The sequence below is a fragment of the Onychostruthus taczanowskii genome, unplaced genomic scaffold, assembly GCF_017590055.1.
Source record: "Onychostruthus taczanowskii isolate IOZ18803 unplaced genomic scaffold, ASM1759005v1 scaffold138, whole genome shotgun sequence".
In the NCBI taxonomy this organism is placed as follows: domain Eukaryota; kingdom Metazoa; phylum Chordata; class Aves; order Passeriformes; family Passeridae; genus Onychostruthus; species Onychostruthus taczanowskii.
The window spans coordinates 959,432-981,309 of record NW_024498551.1 but is presented as its reverse complement, the minus strand read 5'-3'; the positions used below and the strand labels follow the sequence as shown (position 1 = coordinate 981,309).

General features: G+C 55.5%; 1 protein-coding gene across 20 annotated transcripts; it reads left to right on the top strand.

The window, feature by feature from the left end:
- The first annotated feature begins 156 nt into the window (after positions 1-156).
- On the top strand, positions 157-18,984 carry TPM3 (tropomyosin 3). 20 transcript variants are annotated; one of them, XM_041397182.1, is made up of 12 exons: positions 157-372; positions 723-848; positions 6,042-6,175; positions 6,977-7,094; positions 7,327-7,397; positions 8,190-8,265; positions 9,309-9,371; positions 9,510-9,579; positions 11,517-11,595; positions 13,402-13,465; positions 17,169-17,289; positions 17,823-18,984. In XM_041397182.1, the coding sequence occupies exons 1-11, from the start codon at positions 259-261 to the stop codon at positions 17,244-17,246; spliced, it is 993 nt and encodes a 330-aa protein (XP_041253116.1). In that variant the 5' UTR covers positions 157-258; the 3' UTR covers positions 17,247-17,289; positions 17,823-18,984. The 20 variants fall into 20 exon arrangements, 19 of the variants coding, with proteins under 19 accessions (XP_041253116.1, XP_041253126.1, XP_041253125.1 ...); XM_041397181.1 differs by lacking the exon at positions 8,190-8,265 and adding an exon at positions 8,767-8,842 and having other exon boundaries at positions 176-372; XM_041397183.1 differs by lacking the exons at positions 8,190-8,265; positions 17,169-17,289; positions 17,823-18,984 and adding exons at positions 8,767-8,842; positions 16,332-17,158 and having other exon boundaries at positions 176-372.
- The last annotated feature ends 2,894 nt before the right edge of the window (positions 18,985-21,878 follow it).

Genomic DNA, 21,878 nt, shown 5'->3' with positions numbered 1-21,878 from the left:
CGTAGACCTGCTGCTGCTTTTTATAACGCCCCAGCTGTCCTCGGGAGCCCAAATAAGGCTGTGACCACCCGGAGCCCCCAGGACACACAATGGGTCCCGAGCACAGACTTTTTGGGAAGGTGGGGAGGCGGGTCAGCCCAAGAAAGGCAAAGCCACTGTGCTGGGCAGAGCTGATAAACGGTCAGTGGGGCACAGGCAACACAGCTGCCCTAGCCACCCATTGTCTGTCTGCATCCCGCTGCCCGTGTGCCACCGAGGATGGAGGCCATCAAGAAGAAGATGCAGATGTTGAAGCTGGACAAGGAGAATGCCCTGGACCGGGCAGAGCAGGCGGAGGCTGAGCAGAAGCAGGCAGAGGAGCGGAGCAAACAGGTAGGGCAGACAGCCACAGCCCTCAGCCCCCAGCCCAGGGGTGGTGGGGGGTGGCTGTGCTGGGTTATGCTGAGCCCAGATCCAACAGAGACTCTGCCTGGGGTATGAGAGTGTGACAGCTGCCACTATCCCACAGCTCAAGGACACTCTGAGGGCTGTCCAGGGCTCAGTCCCTACCAGCTGGTGGGATGTAGGGATGGGGTGGACACTGTGGGGCAGAGCTGGCCCCAAGGAAGGGACAGGAGGGATGCCATGGGGCAGACCCGAGTCTGGGATGGGCAGGCAGGGCTCTCTTGGGCCGCAGGGGTTCAGAGTGGTGAACACCTGTACTGACACCACTGTCCTTCCAGCTGGAGGATGAGCTAGCTGCCATGCAGAAGAAGCTAAAGGGGACAGAGGATGAACTGGACAAATACTCTGAGGCCCTGAAAGACGCCCAGGAGAAGCTGGAGCTGGCAGAGAAGAAGGCGGCGGACGTATGTATGGGGTGCAGGGTGGAAGCTGAGTGCTGCCTTGCCCCCCTTCCTCGGGGGACTGCAGCTCTTCCCTATGCCTTGGGGACACAGGAAAAGTCCCGGTCCCTTAGTGTGCTCCCGGTAAAACTCTGTAGGTGTCTAGGAGCAGAGAATGGCCCTGGGAAAGACGAATCCAGAGGGCAGAGCCGGGCAGCGAGCAGCCCGTCAAGTACAGGATACGGGGTCCACGTGTCCCCAGGAAAATCTGAGTCACGGCTGGGGGTGGTGGAGCCGAGCTCTGAGAAGGAGAAGGAGGAGGGGAGAGCCCTCATCCCCCTGCGGGCGGGGGCCCATGGGCAGCGTGAGCATTGCACAGCCCGGCTATTGTTGTCCGCTGTTTCCAGGAAAACAATGGTGCGAGCGGTGCAGGGTTTCAGCCAGCGGCCGCTCTCCTGCCATCCAGAGGCATGAGGCCCCGCTCGTCACCTGTCAGGACCTGGCAGTCCTTGAGAGGCCGGCATGGCTCAGGGTCCAGTGTCAGAGCCATGCAGCACAGCTCTGATGAACAGAAGGCAGGAGTCATTCTCTCCCACCGTGCTCGTGGTGGGGAAGTGCCTGAGCCCCAGCACAGCACCTGGACTGCTCTCCCTGGGAGCTCCAGAGCCCCGGAACATCTCCAACCCTGCAGCTTTGCTTGCCGGTCCCTGTGGCCAGTCCTGGACTGGAACTGGCTTGTGTTGAGTGCAGTATTGCAGAGCTCTTGGCAGCCCTTTCCCACACTCACACCCTTCTTGCCCCCTTTGCTCCTTGTTGGCATTTTCCCTGCTGTCACCACATCTCCACTTGCTTCCTCGTGGATCCCTTTCTGTGCACCTGGAGCCCCTTTTCCTGGCTGCTGCCGCCAGGGTGGCCCATGGGGGTCCCCCAGTTTCCCCCGGCTCTGGGAAGTGGAGGGATTTTGCAGCCTGGAGCACTGAAAGGGCAGAGCTGCCTCCTGGGTGCTTCCAGCCCAACAGAACCCTTTCGATGCCCATCTCACCCCTGGAAACATGCCATGCCATACGTGCCATGCCAGGCAAATGTCCCTGCCGAGGGATTCAGACAGGCAGCCCGGAGCCTTTCCCTTCTATCGACACGCTTGAAGCATTGACGAATAGGCTTTGTGGGGAATGAGAGCAGTAACAGGGCTCAGTGACGTGTTTATCGAGCTCCTGGGGGGATCCATGACCCTCACGACACGGAGGAACACAGCTCCCAGCTCTGGCGAACGCTGATCTTCGCAGCATTATCCGCCCTGCCACGGGAGGGTTCTCACCTCGGCTCACGCCGGTGCACCGGTGGGATTTCACACATGGAAGTGGAGCGGGAGCCCGGCGGCCGCAGCCCTGCTCCGGGTGGAAGGAAGGAGCAGGATCTGCTGCAGGGCTGTGGGCTCCTGGCCCCGCAGACTCCGGGGGCTCCGCCGGGGTGGCAGTGCCCGAACCCGCGCCGGGGCCGTGTCCGAGCGCAGCCCCGGGGCTGAGGGGAGTCCGAGTGGGGCAGGGCCGGGAAGCCAGTGTGGGCCCGGGTGGATCCTCCGGGCCCTGTGAGGCCGTGCCTGCTCCCTGGGACATGTGAGGCCAGTCCCGGTGCACCCACGACCATATGGGGCGGGTCCCGGTGGAACCAGGTGCCCGTGGGACACACCCCGTGTTCCCCCCCGGCCCGGTGCCGGTGCCCCGTGCCCGCCGGTGCCGATGTGTGTCCCCCGCCCGGTGCCCCGTTCCCTCCGGTGCCGGTCCCGGTGCCCCGCCCCGGGCGCGGCGGCCGCTCCTCATCTCCCCGGTAACGCGGCCGCGAGGCGGGGCGGAAGTGACGTCACTTCCGTCCGGCCGTTCCGGGCGCGGTCCCGGTGTCTGGGGGTGGCGGGGCTGGAGCGGAGGGACCGAGCATGGCCGGGGCCACCACTATCGAGGCGGTGAAGCGCAAGATCCAGGTGCTGCAGCAGCAGGCGGACGATGCGGAGGAGCGGGCGGAGCGGCTGCAGCGGGAGGTGGAAGCCGAGCGCCGCAACCGCGAGCAGGTACCGCCGGCGCCGCCGCGCGGGGGCAGAGCCGGACGGGCGGAGCGCCCGGGGCCGGGGGTCGTTCCGAGCCGCGGGGCTGCCGGCGAGATGCCGGCCCGGGCCGAAGTGTCCGCCGGGAGCGGGGCTCTCGCTCTGTGTCCGTGGCTCTCTCTGGGTCGCTGGGACCCGCCCGTGGTGCCGAGCAGACACCGGGCGGGGGGTGCGGCCTGTCGTTGTTTCGCTGTTCCCGGTGTCCCGGGACGGACAGCAGCGGGGGAGGACCCGACCGGGGGGAGGGGGAGGCCCCGGCCATCTTGTGCGGCCCCGAGCCCGGAGCTGCGCGGGTAAGATGGAAGGAACGAGCGGGCTCCCTCGGGATGCGGCCAGCGCAGGAGCCCGGGGGGCCCTCCCGAGCCCCGGAGCCCGGCGAGCGGGGCTCTCCGCTGCCCCCGGACCGGCAGCCGCGGGGGAAGGCAGGGGCTGGGCTGGGAGTGCCTGAAGGGAGGAGGGAGCGACGACAGCAGGGTCTGAGCTGGCTGCGCTCTCGCTCACCAGGGGCCGGGCTGGGATGGAAAGCGGGGACAGGGGTGAGGTGACACGGGCAGGACCTCCCGGTGGCCGCCTCCCGTGGGCCTGGGACACGGGCAAGGCTGGTGGCGTTTTGGGGACAGGTCCTTGCTCGAATCTAAGCGTGACTCTCGGTGGATTTGCAGTGACTTCGCTGCATTTGAAGCGTGAAGCTGAGTGCTCCCCCCGAGTGCCCGAGCCTGTGTCTGTGACAGCGCTGTGGCACTGCCAGGGATGGATCGGGCTCTGCTGCCCGGATCCGTGGCAGAAGCTCCTGCCACTCCCAGGCCTCAGCTGGCTCTTTCTTTGCAGCCACATAAGGAATTCTCCTTGCAATAGCAGCATTGTCACGGGTACAGGCGTATTATTCCCTGCTCCCTGAACCTCCTTCGGGGGAGAGAACCAGTGCTCCCAGTATGGTGCCCAGGGCTTGCCTGGCCCCTGGGGAGTCCTCTTGACTTTCTTGGGGCCTGGATGAGCTTCTCTCTTGATTTGCTGGGCTGGAGTTGTGCCGTGGTTCAGGGCTGCCTTTGTGAAGGAAACATGGAATAACAGGAGTGTGCCACTTGTAGCAGGGAGGGTGTGGAAGAGTCACCCTGTGCTCTGGGGAAGCCTGGCAGTTTCATCTGTATCTAGAGAGAAGCAGCAGAACAGGAGGTGTAAGGGCCCTGCTGCAGCAGGGGAGAGGCACTTCCTCAAAATTAAGGGTGGTTTTTAGGTTGTACACTGCCTGCAGGAAGTCAGGACTGAGTGATGCAGTTCAAAGGGTCAGTAAGTGGAGGCCCACTATACTGGTGTGTCTCCATAGCCTGGGAGAAGGAAGGAGGATGTCCTCCACCTCAACAGCTGGTAGCCCCTTTAATAGGGCAAAGATGCAGCCAGGCAGTCTCCTTCCTGGTTCTGTTTAAGGTATTGTTGTGCTCCTCTTGAGGCAGACCGCTTCCCCTTTCAGCCGGGTGGGTGTTGGCTCTGCCCACCAAAGGGGTGTGGGCTTCTCCGGAGCCGGGTGCACCTGCATGGGAGCTGCTCTGTGCTCTCCAGGCTGGCCTTGGAACCTGCCAGGGGAGCCTCGGTGCCAGTGGGTGGAAGAGCTCGGGCAGCACCTCTGGGAACTGGATGCAACTGGTGTTGGACCCCACTGTAACACTGGCGCCTTTCATCACTCTGCTCCTCCCTCCTCGGCACGGTGTGGCCGGGAAGGGTGCTTTGTTATGTGCAGCTGGAGTATTTCTTGTTAGTCTGGCATGTGCCTGTGCCCGGGTCTCTGCTGAAGATCACAGTGCTGCCCTGGAATGGCTGCACTCCTGCCTGCCTTTGTAATCCTGTTGGAGAGCAGGATGCTGGACTCCCCAGGGGGCTCCAGTGGGATGTCAGGGTCCCTAAAGCGTCTGGGCTCCCCTGGGCTTTGGCTGGAGTGGATGTGGCTGTAAGCAGGGACCCTCCCCACAGCCAATCAGGTCATGCCCCCAGGGTCCCAAAAAGATTGCAGCGAGTCTCTAGTTGACTGTTTAGTCTGGGTCTGATCCAGAAGAGGAGTGCCATTGAAGGGATTTTCATCCTTGGCCTTGAGGTGCTTTGTTTTCAGCAACACTGAAGGGCAGTTCCTGTCCTCTGTATGTGCCCTGGCTGTGTTCTCACTCAACGCTGGAGCAAGCCACAGGGTGATGGCAGTGCTGGATTGCCTTACTGAGCACGAGTGGCTCTGCCACACCAGTGAGGAACTGAGAACAAAGCTGCGTGGTCTGTGTTCCCCACCATCTCTGTTGCCAAAACAGAACTATGGGGGCTGGCTTGTACCTTGTGGCCTCTTTGAAGACTGACTAGGACATGGATTGCTGTGGCTGGGGGGTGGGATGGCCTCTGATCTGTGCCAGTTCCTTAAAGCCTCAGTCACATTTCTGGCAAATGTCTGCAGGCTGTCAGCAGTTTCACCAGCTCCCAAGGTGTATGACTGAACCAAGGCAGCTATTGCTGGGGAACAGCCTCCTCAACTTGTCTCAAGACTGGAGTAGGCTTTTGCTCCTTCTTTGGATTGTTAGTGAGTTGCTGGGAGGAAGGAAGCCTCAAGCATTGCAGGATCTCTGCTGGGGCTGTGGGCTCTGCAGCAATAAGCCCTGGGGCTGGGCAGCACCTGTGACCAGCCCAGCTTGCCAGCACCCAGTACAGCTTGGCATATCCCTGAACATGTTAATCCTTCTCACCTTGCTGGTGAGAGGATTTGCCTCAAGCAACGCTCATGTCCAGATCACACCAGTAAACTGACTCTCTGCTAAGTGGCAGCTGTCAGCACCCTCTGGTGTGGTGGATAAACAGGGCTGTGATGAATGGCCTGGCAGGATCCTGGCAGCTGCAGAGGCAGCCCTTGGTGTAAGTCGTCTCCTTAGTGTTTATGGCTTCAACTCAGAGCAGTTCAGGCTGACAACGAGAAGCCTGCAGGAAGGCTGCCGAGCTAAGTGTGCTGCTTGCCTGTGGGAGAGTGGCTGAAGCATCCTGGGTTTGCTTTGGGCTCCCGTGTGCTGCTGCTGCCCCCTTGGCAGATCTCAGCTGCCCTGCCTGAGCTGCTAAACCTGCCCAGGCTGACTGCCCTTCTCTGCTCCCTCCAGGCTGAGGCAGAAGTGGCATCTCTGAATCGCCGTATCCAGCTGGTAGAGGAGGAGTTGGACCGAGCTCAGGAGCGCCTTGCCACAGCTCTGCAGAAGCTGGAAGAGGCAGAGAAGGCGGCAGATGAGAGCGAAAGGTGAGCAAGGACTCCTGCTTGCACTCTGTCAAACACCGAGGGTCCGATGCCACCAACTTTTTGGGCTTCCCAGAGTGGGGAGGAGATCCCACATCAAGGCGGCATGTGGGAGTGAGTGCCTGCTTATGCAGAGCAGCTAAAACAATGCAGATGAACCTGAGGCTGCTGATGGCCTTGATTGTCCTGGAACCTGAGGCTAGGGAGTGAGGAAGTGCCATGTGCCACCACACATCCCCTCCTCCAAAGGAGGAGAAATGCAGGGGTTCAGGGACACCATTGCCATGTAAAGGTGGCTGCTGGTGGGGCAGGGCAGCCTCTGCCAGCATGCTCCCTTACTGGCAGATGTCCCCTGACCTGGCCTGTGATTCAGAGGGGAGTGGTCCACTTCCAGCTGTCTGATGTGCTTCCTCCTGCACACACCGTGAGCAGCCTGACCCTGCTGGTGGCCTGCCATAGAGACAGACTTGGCTCTTCCTTCATTCCAGATGGGGAAGTGCTTGACTTGGCTGTGCCGAGTTTCTAAGACAGCTGGGCTTGTTCTCAGCAGCATTGCACTCCCCTTGGCCTAGGAACCCAGTGATCTGCTGGGGGAATGTTCCAAAGAACAGTTAATTCCAAGCAATTGAGGTGGCTATTCACATCAGCCCAGAGGCCTCTGCCTTTTGCATTCAGAGGAATCATGGCTTATCAAGAAGCACTGTGCTTCCAGGGCACTGCTGTTAATGCTCTGGAACTCATTACACTGCTGCCTTGTCAAGATTGTTTCACACATCTCCCCTCCCTGTGCTTGCTTTTGGGCAGAGGCATGAAAGTCATTGAAAACAGAGCTCTGAAGGATGAGGAGAAGATGGAACTGCAGGAAATCCAGCTCAAAGAAGCCAAGCACATTGCAGAGGAGGCAGACAGGAAGTATGAGGAGGTGAGACCCTTGGGTGCTCTGTATGACTGGCCTGGGCCGGGAGACTCTTCCTGCTGATAGCAACCCTAGGGGCAGAGCCTGGCTCTCAGCAGAGCCACATCAGTGCTCTGTTTGGCCAAAAGCTTCCAACAGCTCCAGTGGCTCCTGCAGGCATTCCTTCCCTTCACTGCTCTGCAGAGCCTACAAGCACAAAACTCTCCTCCTTCCTCTTGACTCTGTTTGTCCTTTCCAGGTTGCTCGGAAACTGGTGATCATTGAAGGGGATCTGGAGCGTACTGAAGAGAGAGCTGAGCTTGCAGAGTCGTGAGTAGTCTGCTTGCATGTACCTGGCAGGTCTGCCTCTGCATGGGAACTAACACTGCATTGCTAACCTTGTTACACAAGGCCTGAAGCACAGGGTGGGTTTAGGTCTGCGAAGGAAAGCAATGAAAGCACTTCCCTCCTTGAAACAGGATTAGCTCCACCTAGGACACGGAGTTTGTGATGTGATTTGCCTTGGGTGGAGACACTCTGCCCCTTTGCATGGACTCACTCCCTAGTCACAGAGGCTGGAGGGCCTTCCTCTGCTCAGCATTCACCAGCACTTCTTTGTGTGTGCAGTCACAAGGTCGTTCACACTGCTGCAGAGCACAGTGCTTGCACTGAAGTGTAAGGCAGAGGCCTCCTGGGCCAGGGACTGAAGTGGCATATGGGGTGGTTGAGGGCAGAGCTGTGGCTGAGGCTGGTCTCTGGGCCTCTCCAAGTATTTGCAGCAATCACTACAGGCTTCTGCACTGCTGAGCAGAAATCTGGGCTTCCTCTGCTCAGAGCAGAGACACAAATCCTGGTGTTTGGGCTCCTTTCATGTGTCCAGGTGCTTTAGCTGATCCTTGAGGAGCTGGTCAGGGCTGTTCTGTGCTCTGGGCCTTGTCTAACACAGTTGGTGTGTATGCAGCAGCAGCAGCACTGTGCTTCCCGCCCAGATGTGCATGTTGTGACCATGACTTTTTTGTGTTTCCCCCCACACCCTTTTTTGCTCTGTGGTGGTGTGGTTCTGGTGCTCCTTTTGACCTTGCCCCCACCTGGCTTGTGCCCCTGTGTGACCGTCACTAACAGTCATTGCCGGGAGCTGCAGGAGCAGATCAGAGTGATGGACCAGAACTTGAAGTGTCTGTCTGTTGCCGAAGAAAAGGTACTAACCTTTCCCTTCTTGAACCATTAAACCAAAACTCATGTGGTCTCCTCACTATGCTCCTCCCCTCAGCTTAACTGCGTCTCTCTCTTGCTCTCTCCTGGAACATTCTGTCCTCTCTGCCCATAAATATCCCTTTTTGAGTGGTGGTGGCTGTCCTTCTGTCCATCAGAACAGCTTCCCTCCATACAGCACACTAAACGTGAAGCTTCTCCTTGGAAACTCCAAGTCTGGCAGAAACCTGTGTCCACATCTCACTGCTCAGCTCTGTGCCCCGTGCATGTGCTGGCAGAATATTTCAAACATGAGCTCAGAGGCAAAAAGGGAACTTGCTTTCTGCATAGGTGCCTCAAAGCAGGGTCCTATCCAGTCTGATCTCAGACAGTCTCCTCAAGAATTTCCTGATCTTCCCTGCACGTGGATTCACTTCTTGTCTCCTGTCTTTCCCTCCCACTTCTTCTTTTCCTTTTTTTTCCCCCCTTTCCTTACAAAACCCCACAGTAAATGTTCCGAGCTGGAGGAGGAGCTGAAGAATGTCACCAACAATCTCAAGTCTCTTGAGGCTCAGGCTGAGAAGGTAGGGCTGCCTGTCCCAGGGCCAGAAACATTGCTGTTGTGCTAGGAGGGTAAACAGCAGAGCACCCACTGAGGTGGAAATGATTCAACTGCAGTCTTAAGCAAGCCAGGAGTGCAGTGCTTGCTCTGCTGGGAGGGCTGAGGTATTTCATTGGAGGGCCATGGAAGCTGGGATGCGGGAAGCCTGGCTGCCCTTCCCTGCCTTGGGGCAGACTCAATCAGCCAGGATGTTTAAGCTGCTAAAATGTTAAGATGAGAATTTTTCTGCATCCAAGTTTGTGTTCCATGCATGGTGTGAGACTTGCCACCTGACCCAGTCCTGTTGAACTTGGGTGAGGATGTGAACAGCTCTCAGGTGGAAGTTGCAATGTGTGCTCCAGTGAGGAGTTTATGCTGCCCTCTGTAGTTGTGGGCTCTCTGGAGAGGAAGGTATCTGGGGCTGCTGACTGCTGACTCCTTTTCCACAGTACTCTCAAAAAGAGGATAAATATGAAGAAGAGATCAAGATTCTGACTGATAAACTCAAAGAGGTGAGTGACCATGTCAGGGTGGCCCAGCTGGCTGAGCTGGCCTCAGCCTGACTGGGGAGAGATGTGAAGTCCATGTCCTTGGACTGGTGCCCTTTCCTGTAGGGCTGTTGCACTCACTGGCTTATTTCTGTCTGGCAGGCGGAGACCCGTGCTGAATTTGCTGAACGCTCTGTAGCCAAGCTGGAGAAGACCATTGATGATCTGGAAGGTACATTCTGGGGATGAGAAACCAAGGAGTGTGTGTTGAGTGAGAAGCTAAGGAGGGCTATCTCTCAGGTAGCTGGAAAGCAGACAGGCTGCTGTGCTCCTCATTACTTGGAGCATAACCCCACCTGGCCTCCAAGGTGAGGCTTGGCAAGAGTCCTGTCCTGTGCCTCTGCTCTGAAAACAGTTCCCCTGTGCTGCAGCAGGTCTCAAGCTCTTCATCCAGACACCTGGCCTTATCTAGATAGCTTCTATCTAGGCCAGGTCCTCACCCCACAGAGAAGAGCCTTAACACGAGTGTCCCAAAGTTCCCTAAGCAGAGTTTGCTGTGCACAAACACTGAGGCTTTTCTTAAAATTAGTGTCTCCTCCTGTCTCACACAGATAAGTCCTGTGGTTCCAAACTCCACTTTGGATTTGTCTCACTATTTTGGTAGTGATGTCCTCAGGAATGTAACTAGCAACAACTGTGCTCCAGCTTGATCCAATTCATTTGGGAGTGGCATAGGAAAGAAACACCTGTTCTTGTAAGAACTGGTCACAATAACATACTTGTGTGCAGAACATCATGCATGTGCTGGCCACTGCAAATTGGGTCTTGCAGGTCAACCACAGAAGTCAGTGAGTCTGAAACAGCCCCCCCTGAGGACTCAGACTCCCCAGTGTGAGTCCTGAATCAAGGTTAAATCCCCAGCAGTTCAGTCCACTGGTAGTCAGGCTGTCCAAGGGTGGGTTCCTTTCCTATTCCAATTCCTTCACACAGTCCTTCAGGAACACTCCTGAGGCCAGCCGTTGCAGAACCTTGCCCCAAGCCACAGAAGGAGAAGGTTTCAGCTGCCTCCCTTAAATCTGGGACTGTGGCCAGATTCTTTTTTGGATTGCTGTGGCTGGAGTGGTGGTGGTGGTAAACCAAAACCCTTACAGCTCTCCTACCTTGACCACAGGTGTGCCTTTGTGGTCTTTTAGTGCCAGCTCTTGGAGATACAAAGCACTATCCTACAGTCTGGAGTCACTCTTGAGGTTTATTATCTAGAAATAGCAATGGTGTCAGCTGAGCTGTTCCAGAACAGCAGCCAAGCAGCAATCTGAGCCACCTCATGGTTCAGCACAAGCTTTTATTTGGAACTGCAAAAGGTCCTCCAAATCCCTGCATGCTCCCCTTGAAACCTGTTGATTGAGAGTTGGCTCTGGTCTACAGCCTTGCTGCTAAAGTGACCTAGTTCATGACAACTGACAAAGTTCCCCAGGCTCTGTGAGGCTGTTAGCAGCATACCCAGCTGTACTACAGCCCAGGCAGCCAGAGCTGGAGCTGTCTGTGCCAGCTCTGCAGGGCTCAGGGATGTGTCAGCACAGTTCCAGGCCCACCCCTCCCTGGAGGCAGAGAGCTGCCTGTCTACTCCATTATCTGATGGAGAACACTGGTGTGGCCAGTCTGCTCCCCCACCTCACTGCATCCTGCAGGATGGAATTTCCTCTGATGCCCAGCTCTATTACATGACTGACTTCTCCCAAGCCAGTCTTTGCATTGAGACACAGGTGAGAACAAAGCACCTCAATTATCAGTGCTCTCCTTAGCTGTAACAAGCTTCTCCCAAAGTGGATGGAGTTGCCTTTCCCTGCTGCTCCTCCTGACACGGGTTCCTGCTGACCTAGCTGGACAGCTTGTTTTCACAAGGTGATGTGGTTGAGTGCTTGGCTCTGCTGCCCTCGGAGCTGGATTGTAATCCTGGAAGGCACTTGTGGGTCAGTTGGTCCTCAGGCTGCTGGAACCCTCCTATTCATTGTTGGGGATGAACACGGAGTCGTGATGGCTCCACATCTAACTTCATTTTCTTCTGTTCATGTACACCAACCATCCTGCTTTTCCCACCCCGGAGTGTTGGAAGAACTCTTTGCCTTCCCTCATTGTTTTCCTTTTGTTCTCCTCCTAAACCTCTTCTAGATGAGCTCTATGCCCAGAAACTGAAGTACAAAGCAATTAGTGAGGAACTGGACCACGCCCTGAATGACATGACTTCCATGTAAATATGAGCTGGCTGGCGTTCGCCTCTCGCTTCAGCAGGCTGGACCGCCAGTGCTTGCTTGGTTTGCTGTGGTTTCTGTAGTTGGAGAATCGACGGCGCTGTGCCGTCCAGGTTACTTCTACAGATCTGCCCAAGGAGCCCCAGCATGCCATCCTCTAACTCTAGGTCCTTGTGGTCTGCATGTGTAACCAAGTGCTGTGCTGGCCTGAAAGGGTTCTGACTTAAATTTGAGTGCAATTCCCATTCCCACTGGGAAAGGCTTTCTCAGGAAATGTGGCTTTGTCATCTGCTGGAGCTACTGGACCATGGTCTCAGGATTCCTTCTGGAAGAGGCTGTGGATAGTGCTCAGGTGGATTCCTCAGGAATTGCCACAATAGGCTTGAGATGGGCCAGATCATGAACTGATCTGTGGAAGTAGCTGAACTTGTGTGTTTCTGCAACTTCGCTCCTCAGCTTTGTGTTCAGATCTGCAGTGGGTGCTGCTAACAACTGCTCCTTCTGGTCCTTGCACTAACCCAGGAGAGGCCAGGTCCTCACCCCACAGAGAAGAGCCTTAACACGAGTGTCCCAAAGTTCCCTAAGCAGAGTTTGCTGTGCACAAACACTGAGGCTTTTCTTAAAATTAGTGTCTCCTTCTGTCTCACACAGATAAGTCTTGTGGTTCCAATCTCCACTTTGGATTTGTCTCTCTGCTTGGTGGCTTGTTCTGCATCTGCATCCAGCATTCACGCTCTCTTCATCTCACTCTGAATTCCAGTACCTTTTTCCAGTTACTGTGCACAGGCATCCCTGGGAATGCGTGCTGTAAAGACACGGAAGCAGCAGCCCCCCAGTTCTGCTGCACTTGCTCCCAAACAAAGCTCCCTCTGTGTGACCTGATGTGCCAGACACAGCCTGCTCTGAGGGGCTGCCCTTTCTGTGTTGGGGGAGCGGGGAGGATGTTGTTCTCATCTGCATATCTTGTGTGGAGCCATAAAGCTCTTTTTGTATTTCTCTTGCCTCTTGCTCGAGCATGATGTCACCTTTTTTAAGGAAAACAGCTCCTGTATAAATGGCTGTTGCTTTTGAGAAATGGGTTTCTAGTGGCCACTTGCTGCTTTAGAGTAAATGTCTCAGCATTGCCTTCAGACTGGTGTCACCCTCGGTGGAGCACAGACCTCACTAGCACGCTGGATTTTTCTTTGAGGTGTGTCACTGGCTCCCAGATGTGATGGCAGCTTTGCAGACAGGGCCTGTGGGGTCAAACTGGAGGCTGGGGGTTGCAGCAGGAGGCCCTGGAGCTGTGCCTGACTGAAGACACTCCTCATTCCTGCCTGCTTTGGAGTGTTCACCAGCACTGGTTGCCAAACACTGACTTGCAGTGGGAGGTCACACACCTGATAGTCATTAGCCAGGGTATGGAAGCCAATAAATACTGTGTGAGCTCTGGCTGGTCTCCACTGGGGCAGAACTGGTTGGGTGTGAGGTGCTGCCTGTGCCAGGGGGAAGGATGTGTGGTCTCTTGCTTCAGGAATGAGAAGGCACTGCAGCAGGGCTGTGAGCATCTGAGCAGGGAATCTTTTGCAGAGCCCTCCCCTCCCCACACAGGGACTGGGGGCTGCAGGATCCTTTTAGGAGCGTGGCATGGAGCTTCCCACTGAGCACTGGCACTGGGCTGTGAGTGCCTGGCATGTGTCACTGCTGGTACTGTTGCTGGTTGATGTGGTGTGATAAACACTGGTCAGCCTCTCAAAACGTTATGTGCTGCCTCATGGTGGTTGGTCAAATACTTTTTCCTTTCTGGATCGGTTCATCCACTGCAGTGCCCGAAGAGCCCTTCGTGAGCAGAGTTCTGGTGACATGGGACACTTCCCGTGGCTTTCTCAGGTTTGTGCCCTTCTGGTCTCCACATGACAGCACTGGCACTCAGGATAATCTAGGCACACTCACCTGCCCCAGCCTGTCCCACTCTGTCTTTGGTGGCAGGTGGGGAAGGGGGGGAGCATTCAAGGAATTTCCAAGTGGGCTGACTCTCCTGGGGTATGGGGCAGTGGCTGTGCCCTGTAAGCAGGAACCCACCTGCAGCTGAGTTCAGGATCTGGATCCTGTGGGAGGGGCAGGGCTTATGTAAATGTGAAGGCTTCCAGTCCAGTGTTCCATTGTCAGCTTTTAAGCAACAGGGATGGCTTCATTATCTGTCAGTACCTGAAGGGAGGATGTCAGAGCATGGTGCAAGTTCTGCTCGGTGGTGCCCAGCAGTAGGACAGACAGCACATGGAAACTGATGCCCAGGAAATCTCACCCTGAACATGATGAAGAATTTCTTTCCTGTGTTGGTAGCTGAGCACTGAGCAGATTGCCCAGATACCGTTTGAAGTCTCCCTCACTCGAGATATTCCAGAATGATTTGGACACAATCCCGTGCCAAGTGCTCTGGGGTGACCCTGCTTGGGCAGGGAGGTTGGACCAGATAACCCACAGTGGTCCCTTTCAACCTCACACCTTCTGTGATTGTTAGTGGTGGGAGGTGGCAGCCTGCCCTGGGGAAGTGCCTCTCTCCTCACAGGGAGGTCTGGCTGCATCCTGACTCTTGCTGAGGGGAGCTGGTGGCTCTGCTCTGCTCAGTGGTGTTCCCAGCAATGTTATCTGAGGCTGGGCTGTGGCAGGCCTTTCCCCACTCATCCAGAAGGAATCCACTCTGGGTGGTGGATGGGTATGTGGGTGGGTGATGCAATGGTTACCCTGGGAGGTTTTGGAGGCATCTGGTCTGACTGGATTGCTGGGCCTGTGCAGGCTGGTTCCTGTGAGCTGTGCTGTGATGTGGGAGTGCTGCAAACACAGCTTAACTGACCAGGAGGGCCAGCTCCTGGGGCTCCTCACGTCCTGGGGCTCCCTGAGTGGCAGGGATAGCTGGTGAGGCTGCCCTGGGGGTGGGCAGAGAAGGGAGCAGGCCAAACATGGCGTGGCTGCTGCAGACCTGGGCAGGTGTTCTATGTGGAGAAGCTGTTCCTGAAGTCTGGGAAATTTAGTCATGCTAAACACTCCAGTCTGCTGCCTTGTGTGGGTGAATCATCAGGTCCCTGTACCCAAGCAGGAATGTTTGCTTGGAAGCTGTGAGCTGTTGCACCAAGGCCTGCTGAGCACAGTTCACTCTCACCCTCTGCCACTGGGGACACCCAGGACCAGCCTGGATCACTCAGGTCTGGGATCTGGCATTGGGGCTGCTCAGAGCAGCAAGGAGCCAGAGTCCCTCACAGAAATAGCAGCTGTTGTGCAAGGCATGGGCCAGGATGCCAGGTACCCACAGCTTCCCTCAAATTCTGGATTGTGGCAGGTCAAAAATCACTGGCTTCTCTGCCTGTGCCTTGGTCCCTTGGTGGCTTTAAAGAAGGGACAGTCAATCAGCACTACTGCCCTCTCCTGCAGAGCGAGGTGCAGTTAGAGGGTCCTGAGGGCTGAGAGAAGCTGAGAGTGAAGCTGAAGTTGAGCTTCCCCCTCTGTGTGCAGGTGTTACACTGGAGGGACTGAGCTGAGACTCTGGGGAGGGTGATGTGCTTTGGCTGCTCCATGTAAACCACTCCACTTTCTGGAATTTTACCCACCTAGGTCTCGTTCAAGAGCAAAAAATTCCAAGATGGAAAGCAATGAGGAATGGTGTAGCTCCCCTTCAGGGGGTGCCTGAGAGTCTTAGAACCTCATAGGAAGATTAGAGGGGAAGGCCAAGGCCAAGGCTGTGCTCTAGGCTCACTCCTCCAGCAGAGGCATCACACTGTGTGTCACTGCAGGTGGTGCTGGTCACTTGTGCCAGGCTGGAAGATGCTGTGTAAGGTTTTTTCACTGCCTGGAATTCCCCTCAGTGCAGGAATTGGAGCTGTCAGGCTGGGAGGACTCTGCCCATGCAAATGAGCAGGAGAGGTGCTGAATGTGTTCTCTGTAGTGGCTGGTTGTGGCTGACAGGCTGTGTGGCAGGACATTGCCACCCAGCCCTGAGAAGTGACAGATCCTGGAGGGGGACCAAGCGTGCTGATGAGCATGAGTGCTCGAGGAGGTGTGTGGCTGCTGGACCTCTGTGGGGCTCTGAGGACAGGGACTGCAGAAGCCATGGCTGCAAAGGCAGTGGCAGCTTGTGCCCTTCCTATGGAGTTGTTCTGGGGCAGATGTAAAAGAGGACTCTGTGCTGCAGAAGTCCCTCTGTCCTGTACCTGAAGCAGTTGCTGCCTCCAGTCCTAACTGGGTTGTTAGTGTGGCACCAGGCAGGTTCTCACAGGAGGGTCTTCCAGGCCAGGGATGAGATGTTTTCATTGTCAGTTCTTCTGGTGTGCCTGTCCTGCTGTTCAAACCCTGTCAGTCCCACTGCAGTGTGGTGTGGCTCCCTCTGGAAGCTATTTCTGGTACAGCTGTGGCAGCACCACAGCGTGCTTCACAGGCTTAAAGCACATCCCAGATCTCTGTCCTTGCTGGGGTCCAGCCCAGCCCTGCCTGCAGGCTCTTCTTCTGGTGTCTCTTCTTCCTTTCTTTGCCTTTGCACATCTTTGGCAGCACTTTCACTTCTGCTTACACTTGGCTTCCTGTGATCTTCCTGAGCTGAAGCACAAGTTAGAGAAAGACAAACCTTTGGGAATAGCTGGCTGTCCTCAGAAGCACACACTATGGAGACAGCTTGTTTGATGTGCTCATCTTGGTGCTCTACTAACCTTCCCTTTCTCTCTTTTTCTCTCTTCCTCTTGTTTCCCTTATCCTGTCGCTGCTGCAGAGCGCCTGTACAGCCAGCTTGAGAAAAACCGCCTGCTCTCTAATGAGCTGAAGTTAATGCTGCATGATCTGTGTGACTGAGAAGGGGCCCACTAATCCCATTAAACAGCTTATTGCGACACCAGTGCTGTGGACCACAGTGAAATCTGATCATTAACACTGGCAGACTTGCGAATTTTATGCAATTGCTGCTTTTTAATGAGGCACTTGGATTTATCCTGTAATTTATTTAAGCTTTTTTTAATATATAAAGGTAATCTATTCTTGGTGAAGTCACCCCCAGACTTGGCTGTGTTTTGACCAGTCTTGTTTGCTTGTCCAGGGGGTCCTGCCTGGCTCCTCCATGGAACCAGAATTGCTGCACCCCCCAAATGAGGGTGGGCTGAAGTTAGACTTATGTCTGCTTGAAGCTGCTGTCAAGTGCTGCAACTTAATTTACTGTTAGCTGAATGACTGTAGGATTTCCTGCTGCATGGAATGATGGCTTCTACCAATAAAGGACTGACCTCGTGGTCTGTGAGACACTGCACATCTGTAGTACATTCCTGTTTAGGGGAGTTTTAACTGAGAAGGTTTGGGGGCAGCAGTAATTTCCCAGGCCTGACCCCGGTGCAGCTACAGAGCCCTGGAATGGGTTGGGAAAGCTCACAGACATCCTGACAGCAAGTGCCAAAATGCACAGCCTGAAGCTGTGTCCTGGGTGCCTGCAGGGAGTATTTAAATGCTGCTGTTGCTCATGCTCGAGGAAGGCTGTTCTCTCTCTGTGCAGTTTCTGGCCCTGGGGAGGTTGGGAGTGGCTTTGGCAATCTGCCTGTACCTAAAGGACATTTTTCCACAGCCTGTCTGTCCAGTGTCCCAGCGTGTGGATGTCTCCAGTGATATGGGTGGGCTCACCTTTGGAGTAAAGCCTACTTAGAGCACTAGCTGCTGATCTGCTCTCCTCCTGGCTTAAGGAACATGTGAGAATTGACTGCACAGCTGCCTGGAGTGTCGGGCAGGGTGCAGCTCCCTCACTCCTCACTCTGCCTGGCACTGCCCCAGCTCCTGCCCCGCTGCCCTTCGGGCTGGTGGTCTGCTCCCTGCTGCTGGCCTTGGCATCCCTGCCCCGTGCTGAGGGAAGGGGGGCACAACCAGCTGTACTTCCAGGGGGTGTGTTGCTCTTGGGTGCCTTGCTGGGCCACGTGTGTCAGCTGTGGAGGTGTGGAAGCCCTGGGAAGAGCTGGCTGCAGTCAGAGACGCCTGCATGTGAAACACTGAGCAGAGCTCTGGCTAAAGGTGCACCGTGGCCATACTGGGAGCACCAGCAGTGTGAGAGGCGAGGGCTGCACACGAGCCAGGTAACCTCAAAGCTTCCAGCTGCACCCAGCCAGGCACTCCGGCCCGAGGATCGCTGCAGCTCTGTGTGGGGAAGGGGCTGGCACAAGCTTTCTTTGGCAAAGGACTCTGCGTTGTTTGATGCTGATTTGTAACTCTGGGTTCTTGTTCTTGGCAGATAAACTGAAATCCACCAAAGAGGAGCATCTCTGCACGCAAAGAATGCTGGACCAGACCCTGCTAGACCTGAATGAGATGTAATGGATCCCTGCCACTGCCTCTGCCATGCGACGCCAGCCCAGCTGCTGCTGCCCTCTAACCCTGGGACCAGAGTTTACTTTCTGTTGCCAACTTGACCAAACACAAATCTCCTTTGTTCCAGGGTTAAAGGCCACCAGGTTGGGCAGAGCTTCAAACAGCATCATTAAGGGAAGTAAACAATGCAATAATGTTTGGAGAGCATGTTTGAGATGTACACATTTTGTAACTACCTTTTTTTGTAGCGACCATTATAAACATTCCAAATAACGTGTGAGGCTGGTGAGCTACACTTCAGAGCTCTTGGCTTTAGAATTTGGTATTAGCCCTGTGTTAATCGGCTCTGGGCCACCCTGCTTTGGCAGGGCAGGAAACGGATATGATGGTTCTGTGAGTCAGAGTAGCCAGGCTAGGGTGACAGCCTGTTGAGAGAACTTCCTTTTCCAGGAGCTGTTTGCCAAAAGCACAGTTCAGTTTTTCAGCTTTAAGGTAGCTCTATGTTGGGAAGGAACAACTTGGGTGAAAGGTGTCTTTTTTGGGGGGTTGTTTTTTTGGTTTTTTTTTTCCTTAAGCCAAGCCAGTCATCTGAACAATTGAACCAATTGAACCTTCACAGGGATTGTGTCCCTTCCCCTCCACACCTGAAGGGCTTAGAGAAGTCCCTGTCCCTGTAACCCATTGCTACCCTGGAGCTGACTTTGCCTTCACTAAGTGCTGATGCACCAAGCTTCACTGCTCATCACTGGGTTACACTTAACAACTTAAGTACAACAGCCTTGTGTCCTTGGAGAAGTGTTTTTGCCTACCTGGAGGGAGGGAGCCAAGCCTTCCCTCCTGCCCAGGACTGCTCTTATTGTCTTAACTGAGTCCAAGCCATGTCGCTGTGCATTGCTGATGTGTCGTGTTGTGAGGCGTGAGCGTGGCGACGTCACGCTCGCAGCGTGTAGCTTGTGGTTTGAGCATGCTGCCTGGTTGTAGCAGTTTTTGGGGCCAATCTGGAGACAAAAACCATATCCAGTGTTTTGATACTAAATTGAAAAATTGTGTTACTGTCTTTTGAAATAAAAACTGATCCCTCCACATGGCTGCTGGCTGCAGGGCTTCACTGTGCGGGATGGAGAATGGTGTGCGTGCCCTTGCCTTGGGGGTGGCACCAGGCACAGGGTAAGTAGCACTTCCCAGGGCAGGAGTGCAGAAGCAGGACTGTGCTGATGAGTTCCTCAGTTTGGAGACAACATTGAGTTGGGTGGAAGTGTTAGTCTGCTGGAGGGCTCTGCAGAGGGCTCTGTAAAGCTGGATCCAGTCACAGGACAGTCAACAAGGCCGAGTGCCAGGTACTGTCTTTGGGTCACCACACCTGCTGCAGTGCTCCAGGCTTAGGGAAAAGAGTTTGGAGAGCTGGAAACCACCTGGGAGTGCTGGTTGGCAGCAGCTGCACATAAACTGGTGTGCCCAGCTGGGCAAGAGGCCAAGGGCACCTGGCTGGTACCAGCCGTGGTGTGGCCCTGGGGCTAGGCTGCTTAGGGAAAAGAGTTTGGAGAGCTGGAAACCACCTGGGAGTGCTGGTTGGCAGCAGCTGCACATAAACTGGTGTGCCCAGCTGGGCAAGAGGCCAAGGGCACCTGGCTGGTACCAGCCGTGGTGTGGCCCTGGGGCCAGGCTGTGCCCGTCCCCTGTGCTGGGCACTGCTGAGGAACCACAAACCCTGGGGTCAGTCTCAAGAAAGACCTTGAGGGGCTGGAATGCATCCAGAGAAAAGAATGGAGATGAGGAAGGGGCTGGAGCCCCAAGAGGGGCTGAGGGAGCTGGAGGGGGAGAAAAGGAGGCTCAGGGGGGACCTTCTGACTTTCCACAACTCCCTGACAGGAGGGTGCAGCCAGGAGGGGTAGGCTCTGCTCCCAGGGAACAGGGACAGGACAAGAGGAAATGGCCTCAGGTTGTGCCAGGGGAAGTTTATATTGGATATTAGAGAAAATTTCTTCACAGGAATGGGTCCAGCCCTGCCCCATCCAGCCTGGCCTTGAACACTTGCAGGGATGGGGTAGTCACAGCTGCTCTGGGCAATCTGTGCCAGGGTCTCACCACCCTCACAAGGAAAAATTTCTTCCCAATATCCCTGTATTGGTTTTGCATAGCCTGGTTTTTGGTAGCAGGGGGACCACAGAGGTGGCTCCTGTGGGAAGCTGCTGGAAGCTCCCACCATGTCCAGCAGAGTCAATCCCTGATGGCTCTGAAGACGGAGATGCTGCTGGCCAAAACTGGGCCAGTGAGAGAGGCTGGTAGCGTCTCTGTGATGACATATTTAAGAATTAATACAAAGTCACACAGTTTTCTCCCAATCAGAGAAGATGAGGGACATATTTAAGAATTAATACAAAGTCACACAGTTTTCTCCCAGTTAGAGAAGAGGAGGAGGTGAGAACATGTGAGGGAAAACAACGTGGTGACACCAAGGTCAGTGCAGGAGGTGCTCCAGGTGCTGGAGTGAGATTCCTCTGCAGGCTGTGGTGAAGACCAAGGTGAAGCAGCTGTGCCCCTGCAGCCCCTGGGATCCATGTGGGATGCAGAGATCCACCCACAGCCCCTGGGAATCCACGGGGGATGCAGAGATCCATGGGGATGCAGAGATCCACGGGGATGCAGGGATCCACTCACAGCCCGTGGCAGAGGTGCCCACGCTGGAGCAGTGGGTGCCTGGAGGAGGCTGTGCTCCCATGGGAGACCTGGTGGAGAGGAGGCCCTGCTCCCAGGCTGGAGCAGCCTGGCCCTGGAGGACTGCACCCCGTGGGAAGCCAGATCTACCTTGCAAAAAATCTCGGTGATGGACTGACCAAAATTCCCATGCCCTGTCTCCCTGCACTGTTGGTGGGAAGGAGGGAGGGGCTGGGGGGAAATGGTGTTTTAAGGCCTTATTTTACCTCTCATTATCCTCCTCTAATTCTGACACTAATAAATTCACTTTGCAACCTTAAGCTGAGCCTGTTTTGCCCTTGAAGTGTTTTCTCCCAGTCCTTATCTCAGTTCATAAAACCCCATGTTAATTTTTTTCTCTCCTACCCAGCTGTGGCAGGGGAGGGTGAACCAGTGCCTCTCCTGGGTGCCTGGCATTGGGCCAGTGTCAAACCATGGCAATCCCATCTAACCCTGCCCTCTGGCAGTGTGAAACCATTCCCCCTCGTCCTGGCACTCCAGGCCCTTGTCCAAAACTCCTCTCCAGCTTTGTTGGAGCCCCTTTAGGCACTGGAAAGCTGCATTTTCCTGACCTGGGGAAGGTTTGGAGAGCAGAAGGGACCGTCTTGAAAACAATCTGATGCCCAGAGCTTGGGCAAAGGACTTCTTTTTCCCCTGGAAAATAGCCTCTGTTTGTGGCCACTTGCCCTGGCCCACCCTGGCCACCCAAGCTAGAAATTTACAAATTTTGCTGGATTTCTCCAAAACTAAAGCTGCCAGAATCTAGGCCTCTGCAAGTGCTCAGAGCCCCAAATACCAGCTTTCATCTGATGCCCAGACTTGCCCTGGCCGACCCTGGCTACCAAGCTAGAAATCTTGAGCTCAGGGGAGGGAATGGGCATGGCTGTGGCTGTGAGGCAGGGAGCTCTCACCTGGTTTAGTGGCCTGGCAGTCCAAGAAGCTGCTGGAAATCTATCAGGAGTGGGGCTGAGGGGCTGCTCTCCTGCCTGTGCTGGGCAGCAGGACACAGGGCTGCTTTCTGAGCTCCTGCTGTTCACTGGTGTCAACACCAAAACCTGCAGCTGAGGGACAGTCAGAATTTAAAAAAAAAAAAGTTCTTTTACAGAATTAGATCTTGCCCTTAAACACGATGACTGAACATTGCTGTCAGTGCCTTATGGCACCTCGAGGGTCTCGTGCTCCTCCAGCAGCTGGGCACTGAGGATGGGCACTGTGCCTGGCACAGCACTGCCCTCTCTTTGCCCACCAGAGTCCCCTGACACACAGCTCCAGCTGGATCTGAGCT

Bases quoted from the DNA above. Each gene is read 5' to 3' on its own strand.
- TPM3 (XM_041397182.1), top strand. From the start codon at position 259: ATGGAGGCCATCAAGAAGAAGATGCAGATGTTGAAGCTGGACAAGGAG. The intron at 849-6,041 runs GTATGTATGGGG...TGCTCCCTCCAG, and splicing joins CAGAGAAGAAGGCGGCGGAC to GCTGAGGCAGAAGTGGCATC. The intron at 7,095-7,326 runs GTGAGACCCTTG...TGTCCTTTCCAG, and splicing joins CAGACAGGAAGTATGAGGAG to GTTGCTCGGAAACTGGTGAT.